The sequence below is a fragment of the Vulpes vulpes genome, chromosome 15, assembly GCF_048418805.1.
Source record: "Vulpes vulpes isolate BD-2025 chromosome 15, VulVul3, whole genome shotgun sequence".
In the NCBI taxonomy this organism is placed as follows: Eukaryota; Metazoa; Chordata; class Mammalia; order Carnivora; family Canidae; genus Vulpes; species Vulpes vulpes.
Window position 1 is genome coordinate 10,801,280 of NC_132794.1, and position 21,532 is coordinate 10,822,811.

The window sequence follows — 21,532 nt, forward strand, 5'->3', positions numbered from 1 at the left end:
ACCAAAAATAGGTCAATTTAGTTTACAGAAAGATATAAAATACTATAATACAACGCAGCTAAATTTCACATTCTAGCCACGAACAGAGATCGTCACAGCCTTTAGTAGATAAATTATGCATTCCTTAAAAATGGTTCCAAATAAAATACACAATAAGTTCCGCACATTTTTTCTTTCCTTTAAAGAAGTAAATATTTCTACAAAAATACAATGAACACTAACCAGAATGCCTTTATTTCAGAACAAATATACCTGAAAAAATTTTTTCATCAGCTAAAATGAAACTTTTTAATTTATGTTTCTGTATTACTAGGATAAGCTGTTACACAGGTCAGGTAAATCCTGTAAGTGAGAAATGTGAGACAAGTAAAACAGGTACAGGAATGATAAATATATGGGTTGGTTTCTTGGTAGTATATTTTTTTAAGAAAACAAATATTTCTATAATAAAAGTATTATTTGTGGAATGTATAAAGTGGTCCCCTAGTGGTGATGGGCAGTATAATAAATTTTTCCAAATCGCAAAACAAAGGCATTTACTGTGAAACAGAGCAGAAGCTCCCCCAACCCCGAGAGGGCTTCCTTTTCAGAAAGTGTTTTGTTGACAGTTTTGCACAAAATTAGAATAAAATTTTGGTACTGTCTCATGTACCAGAATGAATTAAATGACAACTGAAGAAGTAATCCAAATAGAGAAGTATACCTAAGTATTTGCTGTGTTTGAACTAGAAAGAGGAAAATAGGTAACACCAAATTATATTACCTATGAACGCCCGTTTAGGTATTAAAATCAAAATATAATTAGTTATAGTAACCAAATCCAACATCTCTTTTCTATTATCTAGGATGAGCATATAATTTATCTTCCAAACTAGGAAATTACTCTGGGACAATCTGTAAAATCAAGGACATATAGTCACTCTAGAAAGGGAGTCACCAATAAAAACCCACCAGGGAACAAGAGAAACAATTCCTAAAGCCAACAGGGCCCCAAGTCATAACAACTTCAATGAGGCAAGGGGACTGACAAAAGACAGAAAACAGCAATACAAAAGTGGCCCAACAACAACCTTTTTAGCTTGGAGTCACTTTTAAAACCACACACTCAAAGGACAATCTGAACAGGCCAGCCCAGCACTATCAATAGTAGGCTTCCAAGGGCTTGCTTATATTCTGATCCAATGAAAAATGTTCACTGTACCAGCTAGTAACCTAAGAATTATGGAACACATGGGCACCTTTGAAAACTTACATGTATGGGTGGCACCATCGAGAAAGCAGACAAGTTTTGAAGGGCTGGAGCCACATAAAATTGTCCAGTGCATAGACCAGGTACTTAGCACATGTTGCTTTACCTTCTACAACTTGTATGAATTAAAAGTTATGATTATCACCTCCTTTCAAATTAAACTGTCAACTATATCCCAAACTTGTTAGGTTTCTCACAAAAACTATATATAGATAAAAGAACTAAATAAAATATTAAATATTCAGTTCTCTCGCAAATATCTTAAGGAGACTCTCAACCATCTCATGAACAATTAGCTCCTAATTTACATCACTTCAAGTAAAATACCAAAAAGAAAACCCTAAACATAGACAAAATTCTACTTACAGACTTTTCATACGCATTTTCACTTTCGTCATCTTGACTCAAGGTTCAGTAAAGCAAATGCCACTAACAGAGTAGATTAATGGTGCATATATATATATATATATATATATGACCATCCTCAATCCAGGCTCACTTTAAAAATGTAGAAATAGAGTGGGAAATATCAGAAAGGGAGACATGAGAAACTCCTAACTCTGAGAAATGAACTAGGGGTGGTGGAAGGGGAGGTGGGTGGGGGGTGGGGGTGACTGGGTGACAGGCACTGAGGGGGGCATTTGATGGGATGAGCACTGGGTGTTATTCTATATGTTGGCAAATTGAACACCAATAAAAAATAAATTTATTAAAAAAATGTAGAAATGGACATTGGTAGTTTATCAGTGGCACATAAAAGTGAAACAAGGGTTTCTAATACAACTCACATGAATTCCAGTCAGTTGTAAATCACAAGTGGAACTGAAGATAACACTATATGTAATCATGATACAACAGTCCCTAAAACATGTAAGGAGTTTGCTCTTAAAACTTTCTTGCAAAATGTTTCTATTGTACCTACAACCTCAGCTATTCAAATTTCTTAAAGTATGTAAGAAATGCATGAAACCCTGATTGAACTAAATGGCATTTCAACCACCAGGGTGGGAGGCAAGGCAGGGTAGGCAGGGATCTGAGCCCCCCTCCAGCAACTCTCTACCAACCAGACCAGCTCTATTTTTAGCAAAGTATTGGGGAGAGATGGGGTTTAGGAAAATGGTTTCCCATGTAAGTAAACCATTTCTTCAAATAAAATGTTATTCACCTAAGAAAAATGATGAACTACCAAATTTATCATTTCACACATATACACACATCCCATTCATTTTAATCTGTTTCTATCAATATCAAAGTCTGGCTCACAATGTTTCATGTTGTTTTTTTAAAGAAGTCTCAGAGAATGAAAACCTTTTAAGTATGAGGATAACTTTCAAACTACCACTGTTTTCAAGTTTTATGTGGATTATACTAGATCATGTACATGGAAAAACTCCAATAACCTTTTTGAGAGAAATGAAAATATGAAGAGAGAGCGGCAGTGTCTATGTTTGTTTATAGGAGACTGGGTATCAAAGATAAGTGAGTTATAAATTATATATAAAGATTAAAAAAAAAAAAAGGCCTGACACTTACTGACCTAAGTCCTAACACCTTATAGATACTGTAATAGGAGCACTGTGTGCATTAAGATACTCCTTACAGTAATTATGGAATAAGTACAATTATTACGATCATTTTACAGATGAGAAAAGGAAACCAAGGAAGTAATGTAACTTGCCCCAGGACAGTTACTCATATTTATTACTTCAGCATCTGCACTTGCATCTATCAGTCTAAATGGTTTCTGCCCTTATAATCACTAGGCAATACTATCTTCAATGACAAGAACATGTCTTTACTAATAGAAATATAAATAATAACAATAAAAAAATCCTGTATCATCCATGTTAAAAAATCTGTGCTTATAGAGAAAATACTTGAGATTTTTACATAACAAACTTTTACAAAACAGACTACAAGAGCACACAGGATAAAATGCAACTGAAGTATTTATGTATGATCATATGTGAATGGATATATTAAGGAGAAACTAAAGATTCAAAACAAAAAGAAGTCCCTGGCATAGGCTTCTTAAGTAAGTAAACAAACAGCAGAGAAGCCTTGATGAATCAGTTTTGTAAGACCAGGGCTTATCCTGGTTCTCACAGTCCAAACCCAAGGCTTATGCCTTCATTCTCTGCAGTGTTAATTGTTCTTTCACCAGAGAATAAAAAATCTATCCCTTCTACACCTGACTTTGTTACCATGGGCCACATGAATCTACCCAAGCCAGTCTTCCTTCACTTGCTAACTCCTCCATCCTCAAGACATTAGGCTAAACGAATCAGCAATCTACAGATAAAAGAGTTTTCATAGTAAAATCTGTGGACCACAGTTCTGCTTGAATGAAGTGTTTGTGACCACCTATCGTTGCTTGGGAGTGTGAATAACTTGGCTCACATTCCTTAAACCTGTCTCTCTCTCAGTCTTGCCCATCTCAAGGAAAGGCCAACTCCACTCTCACTACTGCTCAGGTCTCAGCATATCAGTACTATAAGGCATTCCTGACAACTTGCTCATTGTCTCTCTCAAGCCACACACAATCAATCGATTAGTCTGCTGGATCTATCTCAAAAAATGTATCTATACTCAGACCATTTGTCATTTCAACTGCTAGAACTCTGGTCGAAATCACCATCCCATCTGATCTAGTTTACCAACTGCCCTTACCTTAACCTGTCTCCAAGCTTTGGCCCTCGGTCTACTGCAGGGCATTAATTAACACCGCAAGCAGTCATCCTTTAATTTACAGTTCACGACACACCAAACATACCTCTGGGCCTTGACATTTGCTGTTCCCTATGCAAGGTACACTTAGCAACTCCCAGATTTTCACAACTTGCTCTCCTCTCATTTACAGCTTTACTCAAAAGTAACTCCACTAACCACCTCAGTCCTTCAACCTGCTTTACTTTTATTTACTTTATTTTAAAAGTAATCTCTACACCCAGCAGGGGGCTTGAACTCATGACCCTCGAGATCAAGAGTCAGATGGTCCACCAAATGATCAGACAGGCATTCCATTCTGCTTTATTTTTTTTTCCATAGCACTCAATACCTTCTAAGATACCAAAGAACTTATTTATGTTTATTATTTCCTCACCACCAGAATGTAACCTCCATAAGGGCAGAGATTCTTGTCTGTGCTGTTCAGTGATGTAAACTGTGTCCAGAGCAGCCTGGCACACCACAGGTAGGCAAATGTTTGTTAAATAAAATGTTAATGATAAAGTACCTAACCAAAAGTGTTAAATTTTCAATATCCTACATAATCCTCAAGAGTAGGTTTTGTTTTTTTTTTTTTTGTTTTTAAGCAGTAAGTGATGACAGAGTAAAAGGCCAAAAGGGAGTACAGCACTTCCTCCCCTACCAAAGAGATCAGATCAGCTACCACAAACAGTTTGGAGAGTGTATGGAATGACAAGGCAAATCAAACAAGGCAAAAAGCCCTTTGTTCACATAGAAATCTCAATGGGCCATGATGTAGTAAAAAATTGTTATCTGGAGCCACTATCTCATCCTACCCACTCATCATAAGAGTGGTCTACTTATTTCATTGTACTAACTCCACTGTAGAAGTCCTCTAGATATTACCCCTGCAATATCAATAACCACCTCATAGTGTGCAATGATTCCCAAGTGCTTCTTCTACTATGGTTGTTTCCATACAAAAGGCAGGTCAGTGTGGGGAAGGAGAATTTTCCTTCAGCCTCCTCTTCTCTACAAGCCCAACCCTCTTGCTGATCTCAGCTTATGAAGACTATCTCCCGCCTCTACCTCCCATTACACTTGAAGCATTAAATGTTCCACAATACTGAGCAAGATACTTTAAGAACTACCATTTACCAACACCAGGCACCATTTCTACACTACATGTACCAGCTCATCCAATCTTCACAAAACCCCAAGAGGTAAGCATAATAATAATCCCTAATTTATAAATGAGAAAATTGAGGACATTTTTGTCCTTTCTAAATTGAGGACTTGATCACTAAGAAAGTCCAGAAATATCCTCTGTGAAGATGAAAAATATATTCTTTTACAATACTCCCCAAGATACACATAAAAATGTAGGAAAAAAAATACAAGTCAGAAAAAAAATCTCATTGATAAAGAAGAAATAACGCAATTAGAAAACTACCCTATGTGGTCCCTAATGAATCATCAAAGTTGAACCTTATCTCTAGTCATGAGAAAGTAACTACACAAATCCAGGCAATGACTACAATGGATGCTAGAATCCTCAGGTGACAGGCTGATGGAGAACTTTAAAATGGATGGATGAGACTGACAGTATCTGCACCCACCAAGAATGAATCGTCTCTAAAAGACAGACATATGTGCTTCTTGATGTGATGCTACACCCTGAATACTTACGTGCTCTTGTAAAACAAAATCTGAAAACTAATCAAATTTCTACCCGCCAGTTTACAGAAAATATCCGGATTAGATAAACACATAAGACACCAGGAAAAGATAAACCAAATTCAGAAAGTAAGGAAGGGTGGGGAATCAGTTACATTTAAGACTCAAGGGGCCATCAAGTAAATGCAACCTGTGGATCTTGTCTGGATTCAGATCAAATAACTCAACTAGGGAGAAACGTTTGAGACAATTCAGAATTTGAACATGGGGATGTTAAGGAATTCATCTGGTATCATAAAGGCACTGTGGTTGAGTTTTGTTTTTCTTTAAAGCCCTTACCTTTTGGATATGTACCAAATATTCACAGGTAAAATTTTATTATCTGCACTTTGTTTTAAAGCACTCCAGCAATAACAAATTCAGAATCATCAACAGATGCTAAAGCCAGTGGAAGACAAGAAAAGAACACTCAGTCTCAACTTTGTCACTCTATAAATCACCAATTACAAAAAGAGAAAAGCTATGTTTACAATGGAACAATCTGGTAGATAACACCTAAACCAAATGACTACTTAACATCAATAGTGAGACAAACAGTTATGCTTCCTCATCATTCAATACACGGCCATCCCTAGTTAATAACAATGTCAACAATGTTTAGCCTATCTCAAATCATGAGAAAATCAACCAGACAAATCCAATTGAGGGATTCTGCAGACCACTGGGCCTGGACTCTTCAAAGTGCTACTGTTGTTAATGACAAAGACCTGAGAATTGTTCTAGATCAAGGAGACTAAACAAACAAATGCATGATCCTTGACTGAATACTGTATTAAAAAGCTAAAGGATATTAACGGAGTAACGGAATAAATTTGAACATGTATGTATTGAATATTTTATAATAGCACTGTATCAATGTCAGAACTGAGTAATGGTTATGTTGTGGTTGTGAAGAAAACTGCTCTTATTCCTAAAAATGGCATGTCAACATGTTTGCGTCTCTCAAATGATGCAGATTGAGAAAAAAAAAAAAAAGCAAATATGTTAAGTTCTAACAATCAATGATCTAGGTGAAAAAGCATGCAGGGGTTAACTGAACTGGTCTTGTAACTTTTCTAAAGAAAATATAAAATACTTTATAAAAGAAAAAACGAAGGGCAGGGGTGGGAAAGCAGGTGGAGTGTAGATGAGGCAAGATTGGTAAATGTTGATTGGTTGTTGAAGCTGGGTGATGGGCACAGTATGGAGATTCATTAAACTATTTCCTTTTATGTGTGCCCAAGTCTGCATCTTAATTCTCACTTCTAGAAAATGGGGGAAAACAGGTTACCTCAAGGCAACATCTATATTACTAAATAAAAAAGCTCCATGGGAAAAAATTAAGCATTAAACAATTGTTATCCACTGTCAATTCTTTCAGGAAAGGCTCAATTGAAGATGACCTATAAAATAAACCAAAGCCTGCTGAACTGAACTCAAGCTAACACTGACTCCAAGATCCCTGCACTTTTTCCTGCTGTTCTGTCCCAGGTTAACGGCAATGGCCTCACTTAAGTCCTTCGCTTAAGTCTCTGCCTCACCTGAGCACTCTAACAAAAATGAAATTTGCCACATTTGTCTCTCATCACACTTTCTCCAGAGTTTGCTCGTTTTGTCTCCCTTACTAGAATGTAAGCAAGCTCCAGGAAAACCGGAGCTTTGTCTTACAGTTTAGCACTATATTCCCATAGAACATGATAATGTTAGTACCCTGTAGGCACTCAAAATAGATGTGAAATATTTCCTTTAAACTAAAGGGAGTTTAACCACACTACCAGTATGTTGTACACTCTTTTTACAGATAAAGTGATGAAAAGCAGAGTTTCCAGGTTGAGACTGCCCTTGGCACGCTGGCCCAGCCATTTACTGAGCTGTGGGACCCTGGACACCTTTCTGCTTCAGCTTTTCCACTTGTAAAATGGAGATCACACCACCTAACCCTTAAGATGACTAAGTATTCAAGGGGAAAATACATACATACATACATACACACACACACACTGCTTATACTACTAAGAGTTAAGTAGTATAAAACAAGGTTTAAAGGTAGAACATCCAACCATGTCAACTTTGTGGTTCACCTTCATGTTTCCTGTGTTCATCCTACTTGGTTCCAGTCTTATGTTCCTGGAAAAATCATTCCTAGAAGAACAGATGCCAAAAAGTTTTTTGTTTTTCCATGTGACTGGGGCCAGAAAATGTAAACACCAGCCTTCTTGCAGACCAGATTCTAATTCTCCCAGGAGGCCAAGTCATAAATAGAAGATCCTGAAAGTGAGATGTCTCCTCAAGCAGATGTACGCGGTTGGAAAACTTTTAAACTTTCTAATTTTCCTCAAGGTTTAGGGAATATAAGATTTCCAAGAAGCAAAAAATAAGACCACAAACAGGAAAACTTGATCTGTATTTGGAAGAACTGGCAGAAATTATGGCCTGAATTGAACATAAAAAAGAAAACATAAAACTGAGGTATGGGGTTACAGGTTACCAATGCAGCTAGACTTTTCTCTAGTATTTCAAAGATAGGACAAATAGTCTAAAACTCCAGAGAAAACAGGATCACAACTGTTTTCCGTGAATGTTAGAAGACTGGAAGATCCTGATGTTGCAGCTTTCAATTATTTCATTCTAATCAGATAAAATAATAAAAAAATATTTTTGTCAGGAGGACGTTTTTCTTCACCTCAACCTTCTTAAACTGAATCTGCAAAACCTCCCGGCCCTCAGTCCACACAACGGGAATGGTTTTTGAGAGTGGTAGTGCTACTACAGACTCAAGACCATCCCTGATGGAAATCTGGTTTCAAAACACAATTGCTTTCTCATATAATTGTTAACAAAACAGAAGACAAATACTATGCCAGTAAAAGAATGAAAATCAAAACAACATAGCAGTGGGTCATATATTTACTTAATAGCTTCAACCAAATTTTAAAACAACACTTAAGTACACCTTTTCTATATGTAACAGATACCTGGCAGATCCTACCCTCAAATTTAGTTTTTCATTCAGCAACAGAAACTCACCTGGTCTCTGAATCAAACCCAGGACTGCATGAAGTTTTATATTCATAATTTACCTATCTAACTGAAGCAAAAACTGCACATGCGTTCCCACAAGGACCTTCCCAGTACCTGAAATCCAAGTGCTGCTAAGGTCTTGAGTGAGACCTTACTGTGTGAGAAGTGAGAAACTTCCCATACTGGACTACATCCACAACAATCTGGCTATGATAGCTGCACTTAGATTTCTTCATTTGACAAAATTCAAGCATTTTAACAGTAAGGGTAGTTGTCAACAAGAATGTTATAAAACTAAAGTCTAAACAAAGACAATACCAACATTTATTTCTTGGCTGTAGGGCAGAAGAAGCTAGCAAATGCCAGTTTACAAGTACTCAGGGCTCCAGGTTGAGGTTTAAGATTTTGTTAAGTCCAAACTTTCACTTGCAATTCCATTTTTAAGTTCTCACTCACAACCACCACTCCTGAAGTGTTCCAAATGTGGATTCGGATTCCCTTTATCAGGATGCTGCAATCACAGTTAAAATGATTGGGAGCAGAGGGTGGGGGGAGCAACACAAATCAATTATACCCTGGACTTGAAAGGCAGGAAAGAACAAATTGAACCTGAGATATATATATGCATGTTTTTTTTTTAATTGGTGATTTGCTGTTATGTATATGAAGTGAGAATGGGGAAATGAGAAAGACAAAAAAGAAAAGTCAGTCGTGGTAATAGCTGGGTTTCCACTCTATGGAAACATAAAGCCTGATCAAAAACAAAAACATTATATCATCCCCCTTGTTCTATACTCTGACTAAAGAGCACCTACATATTTTTCATGGTAATTCTCTGTTCCAGGATCATGGGTCATATAAGCTAATGTGAACTTCAAAAAATTTCATTTTCTAGACAAGTACTCTTGCTCAGAACAGTATTTCAAACCCTTAAGAGGCTAGTATAATGGGTATAAAGCAAATTGCACTAATGCATGCTTAAAATAAGCATCACCCAGACATTAAAAAAAAAGTGGACTATGAATACTAATTTCTGACAGTTTACAGTAAGTTATACTTCAGTCCTCATGCTATTCTCTGAAGTCTGTACATACACTTTAGCCTACATGGACATGCATAAATAACCCAGCAGTCCAAAACTAAAAACCACTATTACTTTTAAGAATGGAATGTGTTTGCCATTAACTATCAGTCCTATTGTAAACCAATGACCAATTAACAAAATGGGTTTTATCAACATGTGAGCAGCAATTTCTGAAACCGAAGTGCTAAAAAAGGTCTAAAAGCTATCATGGACATCTTTAAAAAATGTCTAAAGCCAATTATCTAAGTCAGAAATCAGGTGGTAGCATATCTGACCAACAGACAGATTTCATTTGGTCTATATACTTAAATACTTTTGAGTGAGTTGCCAACATCTTAAAAATTGGATTTCCTGAAAAATCTGGATCTCTGGCTACTTACAGTAGGAAAGAAAAGGACAAGCTGGTAAAACCAGGCCCACACTCCCAGGCAACAGACTGGGTTAGTCAGCACCAGCACCACCAGCACACACATGCTCCCCACCCAATGGCTCTTTCATCTCGCCATCGGCCCACCCACCCCTTTGCAGTCATGAATTAAAACACTCCAAACTATGACAAAATATAACCTCCACTGAGGACAACCATTTATACTTACCTAGTTTTAAAATATAGTAGTTAAAAAAGAATTCAGCACACATCCTGGCTATTCTTCAGGCAACTTTGTTAGATAGCTTTTATTAACTCATGAATACATTTACAATTTATATCACCATCTCCCAAACAGAATGAAAAGGACTTCAGTTACCAGCATTACTATTCCTCTTGGTCAGATTGTTTCTTCCTTTATATACTCTCTCTCTCTCTTTCTCTCTCTCTCTCTCTCTCTCTCTCTCTCTCACACACACACACACACACACACACACACGCTTTTCTCAAGACTGCTTCCAGCGGTGCCCAATACCTTATAGCATCCCCATTATGCAACTTCAGAGTAAAATAAAATAATCAGGTACAAAGTCACAAATTAAGTCTGAAATAAAGATGGATTTAGAAGACTGATAGTTAAGTAAATATTTTTAAAAAGCACATTCTCTCATAGAAGGTCGTATCTTAGACTTGTTAGACTACAAGTATTTCTGGCTTATAACAATTACTAAAAAAAATTAAGCTTATTAATGAAATATATACATTCCAGCAACATGTGGTGTAAAATACTATTTTAATTCCTTTATAAAAATAAAATCTGTACCAATAAGAATGAACAAATTAAAAAAACAAATTATTCAAATCACCAATTAAAATATGTGGTTTTATAATACGCTGCTGTATCAAAAATAGAAAGTAGAATACTAACTGAAAATACCATGTAATGGCAGAAATCAATTAGGCTACCATCTCTCTGCTCTGTTTTTCCTTCTGAAAAGAGGTCATCCTTACAGCTTTAGCAATTTGCCTATTAGCAATCAAACATTTACTAAATAAAATTAAAATACTAAGTTTCCCCCTACACTTGCCTCAAATCACCTTATTAACAGCCTAAAGTAATTATTCTCTTGAGTTTCCCATTCTTCACTCTTCCCAACTTTTCACCTAAAACACACGTTGAGTCTAACTACTAAAGTATTAGTTATATTAAGGTTGGATGAGAGAGATAAATACAAAGATGCAAATTTAGTTCTTGATGAGGAGTCCCAGTGCAGGGCCTGGCAAAGGCCAGCAGCTGTCACTAAATGACAGACATCACAAAGAGATCATTCTAAGCTGGTGGAGTCCATGGGAACCCTCATATACATACTACATCTCATAGATGCAAAAGTTTGCCCTTGCTTAATTAGCATGCAAGCTATTATGTACTATGACTCATGTTCACAAATTCAAAAACTTACTGAGCAACTACTACATTCCAGGTTTGACTAACTCTCAGATTTTGATAAAACTTACATATAAAAAAAAATTACCTTTTGCAGTCTCTTCATCATTAAAGCAGCAATAATGGAAAACTAGGCAATAAAAGTTCAATAACTTGCCTGATAAAACAAAACTACTTTCGTGTTACACTGAACACCTATTACATCCAAGGTCATGTTACCACTTTATCTTCAGACTCTCCAACTTAGGGATCACTCCCATTTTACAGCGAGGAAATGAAGATCCAAAAAGGTTAAGATCCCTAGGAGGCAGGAGCCAGGAACCAAAAGCAGGTCGATCTGTCTCTAGCTCTTTCTAGTTTCCCAGTGCCAATTCTTTTGTTTATTCCGACATAATACAACCAGTATCTTCATTGAGGATCTTATGTTCTTCTATTCATTTAGAAAACAAAAATCAGAGCACTTACTAAAGCAGAAGCTTTCATAACCTAAACAATCAAATCCAAAAATAATAGGTAAAAAATGGATTAAAGCTAAAGTAGGAAATCAAAATATCATACATACGTACCTTAAACATTTTATTTAAGTTTAACACATAAATGTACATTCATTTGCCAATTTTAATAGGGGGTGAAAGCACTTTGGAGAATGGAATCGATGAGGAGCTCCTTGCTGATTGAAGTTCCTTCTGCTCGATCTAAACCACACCTATAAATGCATCATCTACAATTTCCATTTTGTTTCATTACAAGAGGAAAGCTTTATGAAATCCTTATAAAGCATCTACATACAGAATCCTTCATGACTAATGTTCCTCTTCCTCCCAAACTTGGTAGATATTGCAGCCATGTCTAACGCTACAACCATTATTGTAGTAACTCACCTTTATCAAGTCTTTCCAAAGAATCCAACTTGGTTTTCAGGGAAAAAAAAAATTTGCACTCATTTCATCAGTGTACATGATACATTATTATAAAATCAAGATTACTTGCCATGAAATAGTCTTGGAAACCAATACAACTTCTAGTAAGCATACACCTCACCCAGTACAAGCCAAGTGCACCGGCTTGGAAACAACTTACTAACACAAGAGGTCAGCGTATTTATCACCCATAACTGTTTTAGAGAGTAGGAACCCTCATAAATTAGCTAAGTGAACATGGACAAGTGCAATGCAGAGCAGAGTTCAGAAATGAAACAGGCTTAGCCCTCAAGAATTTGTAATCTAGCAAAGGAGATGAACATTCACCAATTAACTACAATACAAAAGTGATCCATGTGATAAGACACAGGAAAACACCATGCAAATCCAAAGGAAAAATTATAGTCTACTCCTAACAGTGTAGGTGCTCAACACTTTTTTTTAGCATACTGAGATAGACTTGAGGCAAATTTTCATGTAGACCATGGGTAACACTAGAGGAGGGCATTCCAAGAAAAGCAGTATGACACAGGCACCAAGAAAATGAAAGGCAATGGTATTTATTTATGGGGATCTGCAACAGGTTTGTTTACTGGGTACATGGAAAGGAGAATGAAAGAAATTGAGAGATGAAGTTAAAAAAAAGTTGGGGTCCTATCAAAGGTGGCCTAAGATGCCAGACTTCACTTGGAATGTCTTTGTGAAAACAGTAGGTGTGCTGGAATTTAGCAACAGTGTTGACACGATCAACTATTACAGGAAGGTAATAAAGCAATCAGAAAGCCGTCACTATACAATTTTGTATTACTTCCTTGCTAAAAATGAATCTCAATTGTCTTAACTTGTCTTTAAGTATCTCAAGAACAACTAGTTTTGCACTCTAGGAAGCATAGGCATTAACTATCCTCCCCTCAGCAGTGCGTTAGAGAGACCAGCGAAGAAACTGCAAGAATCAAACTAGAAATATTAGTGGTTCAACTAGAGCAGAAAAGACGACATGGGATTGGGAGTACAGGAATATAAAGAGTTGAATTTTGTTCAGCCACAAATGATAGAAGACAGAAAAGCCATAAACAGAATCAAGTTCTAGGGCAGGCAACTCAAGTTTGAACCATACTGAGTTTGCAGTGCCAAGGGGATATCCAGGAGGCTATAACCAACACACAGAAGAGTACAAAAGCTAAGAGTTCGTAGCTTACAAAAAAAAAAAAAAAAAAAAAAGGCAAATCATCCATATGATGGTGAAAGGTATAGTAATACAAGGAAGGAAAGAATCAAAGCAGAAATGTCAGAAAACAGCACCATAAGACACTAAGAGAAATACTGAAACTATGAAATTATGTGTCTGCATATTCTAAATCAAGGGTCAGCAAATTTCTTCTGCAAAGGACAAGAGAACAAATATAAACAAATGAACAGGGTTATGTTCCAATACACCTACATTTATGGACTCTGAAACTTGAATTTCCTAGAATTTTCACATCATAAATTATCCTTTTGATTTTTCTCTCCAACTACTTAAAAATGTAAAATCCCTTCTTAGCTCACAAGCCATAAAATACAGGTGGCAGGTTTAAATTGGCCTGTGAGCCACCATTTGCCAACTCCTACTGTAACATCGAACAACGGTAAGAGAACTGGATTAACTGTCCTTTTCCAAACTTCTGAAGGCAGTTTTTCCTTTAAATATATTAATAACTTACCAGATGTTCATTAGTTTGAATGATTTCCTTAAATTTGACTAATTGCTTAAATTTGATTCTGCTAAGAGATAACTACATGTGTTGACAATAATCCCCATTGGTTAAGAATATTGCCTTCCACTAAAAAGAGGTATTACCTTGAACGGAAAAAAATACACTCGTGCTACAAATACAGCAAAGGTACTGGATGAAAATTATTACCTTAGCGTTTGTCCCTCACTGCTTTCAAACTCTTAGTTTTCTTTAAAGTGACTGTAATCTAAAGATGAGAAGATTCAGTAACAGTCTGCATATAAATTCCTAAATTTTATAAAACCTATAAACATCAGTAATCAACGTGGGGGTCATGAATAACAATTAAAGGGGAAAAAAAATCAGTGCAGAATGTCAACTTCTGACAAGCAGTCTTAATAAATACAAACCATGTTTGGTGAGGAAGGACTCCTTACCCCCAAGCCACTCCTTGTACCTTAGCTGTAGCTCAGGGGCAGGAACAGGACTCCTTCTTCAATCACTTGCTGCGGCAATGAGCTGTAACCCAAAAAAACTGTAATACCAAATGAGAGTATAACATTGCCCACAAGGCTCAAGTCTTTCATTACTGGATAACTATTTTAAGTTGTCTGGCTTCAAGCAGACAAAACACAAAGGGTGATTATTAAAGATACAAGCTAAGTCATTCCAGGAGGGCCCATGAGAAGAAAAGGACTAACTTAGCCATCTGACAACTAGAACAAAGAGGTTTCCTTTTGGACTTTTGTTGGCTACCACCTGAGCGCAGAAATGTCCACTGTTTCCTCATTATCAAATGTTGCCAACAAGCCAAGCTGCAATGACCTAGGTCTGGCTAGTCCGATACTTGAGTTCATCTATGTCTCCAAAAGGTATCTAAACTGTAAAAACATTTTGTAGGTATTACTTACAGAAGATCCTACCCTGGATACAATTCTAGAATACAAAACTGCCAGCTTTTTCCAATCAAAAAGGCTTGAGTAAAGAAAAGACTCCTCACCATACAGTCTGAAAACCTACTGCTTTCTACATTTCAAGAACTGGAATCTCACTACACTTTTATTTCTAAACTTAGGTTATAAATTAAACTCAGATTACAACATAAAACTATACCTATAAAGAACTATTTCAATCAGTGATTTTAAAATTTAAAACAGAATATGCTTTTCAACAAAATTTAAAATGAGGAGTAGTAAACATAAAATAACTGGTAAACTGTTTTAATGAAAAACTCAAGATTTCCAAAATAGCCATCTGTTCTTTTATTCCTATTATGGATATATACATAAGATATATAAATGGTATTTTATCATATACACTTGAGTTTATTTAGCAATTAAGCTAGTTATTACTCTAACCATTAATCTTTAACTCCTCATGTAAAAATTCCTGAGTACCAATGAGAAAATTCAGGAAAACATTTTTGCCCAGGGCTTTCACAACTCAAAATATGCTAACTCTGGGCAAACATACTAAGACATGATAATTAAAATGTTCCTAATCTTAAAAAGTTCCTAAACTAAGTAACTACAGAATATAAATGTTCTGTATAACTTTTTTTTCACCTCAAAATTCCTCTTCCTGAACCCATCCTAAAAGTAAAAATTTTACACAGTTTACACAGCTTTTCCTGGGCTTCTCTACACAGTATGTGGCTTTATCATTCATGAATTGGCAATTCTGTCTCCTGCCTAACTGAAATTAAATACCAATGTTTAAAATCTAATTTCAAGGTGAAATGAAAGCACATCAGCCACTTTCTCAGACTCTCCAGAGAAGAATCAGCGTCAGACCTTACCCACCAATGCAGGACCCTTCCTCTCTCTACTTGAATGTTTCCACTGCAAGAGGCCAAGGTGGAGGTGAACAAAGAACTCTCCATCTCACAGAAAGTTTGTGTCTTTTTCAGTTGTTAGAAAACTCCTCCCATGCTATCTGATACAGGTGTAACACAAATAAAATCTTTTTATCCTAGAGACCCTTCTACAAATATGATCAAAGACTGGACTAAGCAACAACCCTTTCAAATGGCTGTAGTTATCACTTTCGAAGGCCTGGTTTCACAACATCCTTTATTTACCATGTCCAATTTCAGAATTTAGCCACACTTTTACCTACTTTTCATATTAAATTAAACGTTGGGGAAAAACAAAAATAAGGCATTTTTTAAAACACAATACATTAAGGCAAAATTCCGGCTAAATGGCACCTGTAAATAAATTTCTTCTTGGGAGGACTGGTAACTACATTCATAAATGCATAAACTTGCAAGTGTGACAAAAGCAGACTCCTTTAACTCCCAGTTGCAACTGAGAAAAACACAGCACTGGAAATTCTAAGTGACGGATCAACACAAAATTGTACAGTTCAAGGACTCATTCTGTATACTACACCCTTAAATCTTTCAACGGGAACCCCCACAGGTGACTGTGCTACAACACAGGGGGTATCCCATACAAGATCTGCTGAAAGCTTCAATAGTTACTGCATTTTCAGCTTAAAAATTCTTGTATGCTCATTTTTAAGGACCCCAAGCTAGGGGTCAAAGGAAATAAAACTGGGGGAGGGGGAATAATAATAACACACTCCAAAGAGACCAGGAATGCTCCAAACAAAAAATGCTGGAAAAACTAAGCTACATCAGTCTCAACTTCAAGTCTGTTGTTTAGTTGTCAACGTAAGCCTACTTCCTCAATTCCAAGACCCCGTAATGATTGGTTGGGGGCTAAGCCGGAGTTAAACCATCACACTGAAGGGGGATACATCTCAGGATCTAAAAATATGAAAAACATGCCACTAGGAATTGAGGGGTCACTACAGGCCTCCTGCAGCCGAAACAAACTGCCAAAGACTAGAACTAGGGTTCCCCAGGCCTGCGAAAGGTCTAGGAGCTCACAAGTGGCATTTTGCATCACATACACCTAATGTGAACTTTTTCATTCGTTCCCCCCCAAGTATGGATCTTATTTTAGAATCTAATTTTCCTAAGTTGAAAGCAAAATTGTTCAAAACTTGAAGTTTGTTACTCATTTACAACCTACTCCAAAACTAGTTTTATTAACAGGAAAAAAAAAAAAGAGAGAGAAATTTCTGCAGTTGTTTAATCTGACTTTATTCAGGTCAAGAACTCTGTAACACAACTTCACCATTGTTACAATGTCCTATCTGTACCCACGGAGGCCACCTCCTCCAGGGAAGAGTTCACCTTCATTATCTGTTAATGGACTTGCACCACACACACATCACCCCCCCTCCCCCGGGATTTCAAGGCAAGTATCAAATTATCCTCACCAAACTATGCTACGTGTCTTACCTGAACTAGAATAAAAAATGTTTGCACCACATACAGGAGCATACAAAAAAAAAAAAAAAAAAAAAACAGGATACGAAGGAGTACAACAAGTAACACGGTAATGCAAGTACAGTTAAACTAAGCTGCTTGAAGCCAGTTAACTAACCTATGTATTTGGCAGTTATGCTAAAAACAAAGAGTGCGGAGTTTTCATTTCAAAGGTTTATGCAAGGAACAACTATCATGCCTATACTCTACTACTACTAGTCTGTCTGGTCCCCAAAACAAGGTAAAATAAATTTCAATAACCACGTTTCCCAGGCTCTATGGTATCGCCTAAAAGCCACAGGTTAAAGGGAGGGCTTAACCCTCCCTTTAAAGCTTAAAAACGCTTCCTTTTTAATAATGTGCTTCTGGTTTTTCCTTGTTCCCTACTCTCCCTACGCAATAATATCTTAGCGTGGAGGGCGAAGAGCCAGAAAGGGGGAATCCTCCGGAGGCTAAACAATACAATCTTATCTTCTCCCCAGATTCTGGGAGCACAAGCTCGGGACACAATGGCACAGCCTCTCTAGCCCTGATCAAGAGGCACTGGTGTCCTTTCCCACTCTGTAATGTGCGGAGACTACAGAACAGTTGCCTAAAGCTCCGTGATCACCGGTTTTTCTGTAAGGTCGGACCGTGATCCCAAGGCTTAAACTGAAGTTCAACCAAACTTGAGTGAATAGGTATTGACCCAAAGCGTGCGTGATTCTGGCGCTGGAGAACGCTCTGCTTCCCAAGTTGAGACGTGGGAGAGTTTTTATTATTATTATTTTTTATTATTATACGGGAGTGGGGGGGGGGGCGGGGGAGTAGAGGGGGTGGGGGCGGAGCACAGACCACACTCTACGTTACCGAATTCACGGGAAGGACGGGGATTTCGGCGAAGGCTTGTGGAGTACCTGACCCAGAACAGAGGACGAAGAGCCGCCTCCGGGCCGCGGGGCCCTGTCCTCGGCCTCACCATCACTTGCAACGAACGGGCTCGCAGGTTCGCTTAGCATCCCTCCAAAACCTGAAATCCCCTACCTCAAGATCAATCAAAAAGCAGGGGGAGCCAAAGTTTCTTCCGGAAGGCGCAAAAAAAGGCCACAACTTGGATGAATGAAACTGGGCTAAGGGCACCCGGAGCAGGATTTTCGCTCTAGTCAGAAAAAGAGAAGTCAAATATTTTTTTTTTCTTTTTTTTAAAAACAAAAAAACAAAAAAACAAAAACGTGACATCGGTTTTAAGCGCCCGTGGTCCAGAAAACTGCACAAACACGCTGTGGAGAACACGTTTTATTGAGCGCGGACGGCTCCGGGGCGGCCGGCGGGCGCTAGAGTGGAGGCGGAGCGGGCGGAGCGGCGGCGGCGGCGGCGGCGGCGGCGGCGGCGGTGGCTGTGGCGGCGGGGCCGGCGACGAGGCAGCTTCGCGACGGCGGGAGCGGGGCCGGGCGCTCGCGCGTGTCCTCCCGCGGACCTTCAGGGGCTCCCGCGGCCGCCCCGCCCCCCGCCCGCCCCGCCGGCCGGCCGCGTGCGAGGCACACCCTCCCGCGGCCGCGCTCCCGCGCGGGCACACCCCCGCCTCCCGCGCGCACGCGGCCTCGCCGCGCCGGCCGGCCCACGCGCGCCCCCCTCAGCGCGGACGCCCGCCGCCCGCCGCCCGCCGCCCGCCGCCCGCCCGCGGCCCCGGCCTCCCCCCGCCCGGCCGCGCGGGGAGAGCGGGGGGCGACGGCCTAGCGGCTGGGGGCGGGGGCGGGGGCGGCCGCGCGGGAAGGCGGGCTGTGTGTGGGGGGAAGGTCACTTACCCGCTGCATGGCTTTCAGGATCAAAGCCAGCTCGTAGCGGGGCATGCCCGGAGGCTCGGCGCGCGGCTCCGGACCGAGCCGGCTCCCGGGACGCCGGAGGGGCGGGGACCGCGGGGGGCCTGACGCGCTGCTGGGCCGGAAGGCTCCCGGGCGGCGAAAGCACGCTCCGCTCGAGCGAGCCCGGGCTTTAAGGCTCTGGCAGCTGCGCAGACGCCCGGCCACGCCCCCTGCGCGCCCCGCCCCCTCGCGCCGCGCCCCGCCCCCTCCTTAAGGCGGCCGCGCCGCGCCCCCTCGACAGCCCGTTTCCCCCTCCGCGGGGGGACCCCTGGCCCCGGAGCCGCCGCGCGGGGGCGGAGGGGGCGGCGGCGGCGCCGCGGGCTCGGCCGGGAGGGGGCCAGCGCGCGCCGCACTCCGCCTCCGACCCCGCCGCCGCCGTTCCAGCTACCTACGGTTCTCGAACCAGCTGGAACTTTCCATGCCTTCCGTCTCCTCCCGGGCGGCGGGCTAGCGTGCGCCCTCGTGTGCGCGTGCGCCAAGCAGTGCGGTCTGGTCCGTGCGCGCGCCCCTCGCCCGCGACTATCCCCGCGCGGGGGGACCCTGGAAGGCGGCGGCCGCTGCTCCGGGCGGGGTCGCGGCCGGACCTGGGCGCTCCCCGCCCACGGCTGCGCAGGGGAGCTCCAGAACGTTCCGGCCGAGGACTGCGCTTCCGCGCGCGGAGGGATGCCCCGGGCAACCTTGCCCCTCCGCGCCCCCTGCCCACCGCCGTGCACGGGCGGCCGCAGACGCGGATTCCCGGGGCCCCTTCCCCGGCGAGGTGGGCGCAGGGCGCAGGGCGCGAGGTCGGGTCAGCCCCCGTCGCTCGCCGGCTGCCTGACCTTGGCGCGCTCCTGCAGAAAGGGGAGGTGAAGGGCACCTACTTCCCAGGGCCGCGATGCCTTTGAGTGAGCTGATGCACGTAAGCCGCTGACAACGATGCCTGCACAGACCCAGGCGCGACACAGGCATCTGTTGTGTGAGCCCGGCCTGGCCCACGTGTAGTTGCCAAGGGCAGGCTAATACTTTGGCTCAAACCGATATTCTTTAAATGTTTGCTCAGCGTTCATTTGGAGGACCAGCTGCGAACTTGGAAAGCCGTTTCAGTAACCGTCTGGGAGCATGAGCGTGCCCTGGAGGGAGGAGAGTCTCGTGGTACATTCCCTTTACCCCCCCAAAGAGGCACACAGGGCTCACCTTTCCCTCCAGCCATTGGCTCTACTTTTCCTGGCAGGCGTTGAACAAAATGCATTTTTTTTCCCAGTTCCACTGCTTAGAGACTGAGCCCCCTTGCAGCTGTCGCCCGCGAATACTGTGCTTGCCCCCATTAGAAAGGGCTGTAGGTGAAATGTCTGTATTTAAAGTGCTTTGATGCTAATAGGTAAAACTTACTGAGCACTTAGACTTGTGTATCAGGCACTGCACTAAGGTTTTTACATGCCCCTCCTAAAATTCTTACTTTGTGAGGCACATACTATTATTAACCCCCCACTTTAAGGATTCAAAAATACAGGAACACAAAGGTTATGTAACTAGGCCCAGGTCAAACAGTAATAGAAAATTTGGAACAAGACTATAGGAAGGCTGAGCCCATACCTAGTCTAGCCTCTGGTTGCCTCGCAGGACGCAGATGAAGATGCCAATGATATTATTCAGTAGATTTACCACGTGTTCCATGTAAACCAAGAATGGAGTCTCTTTGTCACCTTATCCAGACACCTTAGTATCTCTCAGATCTTACCTCTCTCCCCCATCAAAATTAAGATGATTTTTGAACACATCTATTCTGTGATATCTGGGTTTTAACATTTTCTATTCTTGGACTTCACAACTCATACTCTTCCAAAGAAAAACTAGACAGGTATTAATACAAATTACTTGGTTAGTGTTGACTCATTTCACTTTTGGGTAAAAAAAAAAAAAAAAAAGTAGAATACTATAAATAAATAACAGAAGAAAGCAAAGACTTTCTGAACCATAGGTGGGTTACAGGTTTTCTAGGATGGTCCCTACTTCAATTGTCCCTCCTGTTATCAGCCACGTGTTCCAGTTTGGGAATGATAAAATATGGACTCTGAGGTAATATACCAGGCCAAAGACCAGGTCAATACCACCAGTTGACTTCAGCTTTTAGCATTCCCCCTCGGAAGCCCCATACTTTTTCCCTACTA

General features: G+C 40.6%; 2 protein-coding genes across 2 annotated transcripts in view; both read right to left on the minus strand.

Annotated features, from left to right (window-relative positions):
• The window catches only part of SLC5A3 (solute carrier family 5 member 3), a 33,851-nt gene extending 14,383 nt beyond the window's left edge, over positions 1-19,468 (minus strand). The window contains exon 1 of the mRNA XM_025985175.2: positions 19,329-19,468. The gene's annotated coding sequence lies outside the window, so the exon portion shown is untranslated. The remainder of the gene's footprint in view (positions 1-19,328) is intronic.
• MRPS6 (mitochondrial ribosomal protein S6) overlaps positions 1-19,583 on the minus strand; it is a 65,249-nt gene extending 45,666 nt beyond the window's left edge. Inside the window, exon 1 of the mRNA XM_025985182.2 lies at positions 19,329-19,583. Coding sequence (XP_025840967.2) covers positions 19,329-19,373 — 45 coding nt within the window. The 5' untranslated portion in view covers positions 19,374-19,583. The remainder of the gene's footprint in view (positions 1-19,328) is intronic.
• Between the last annotated feature and the right edge of the window lie 1,949 nt (positions 19,584-21,532).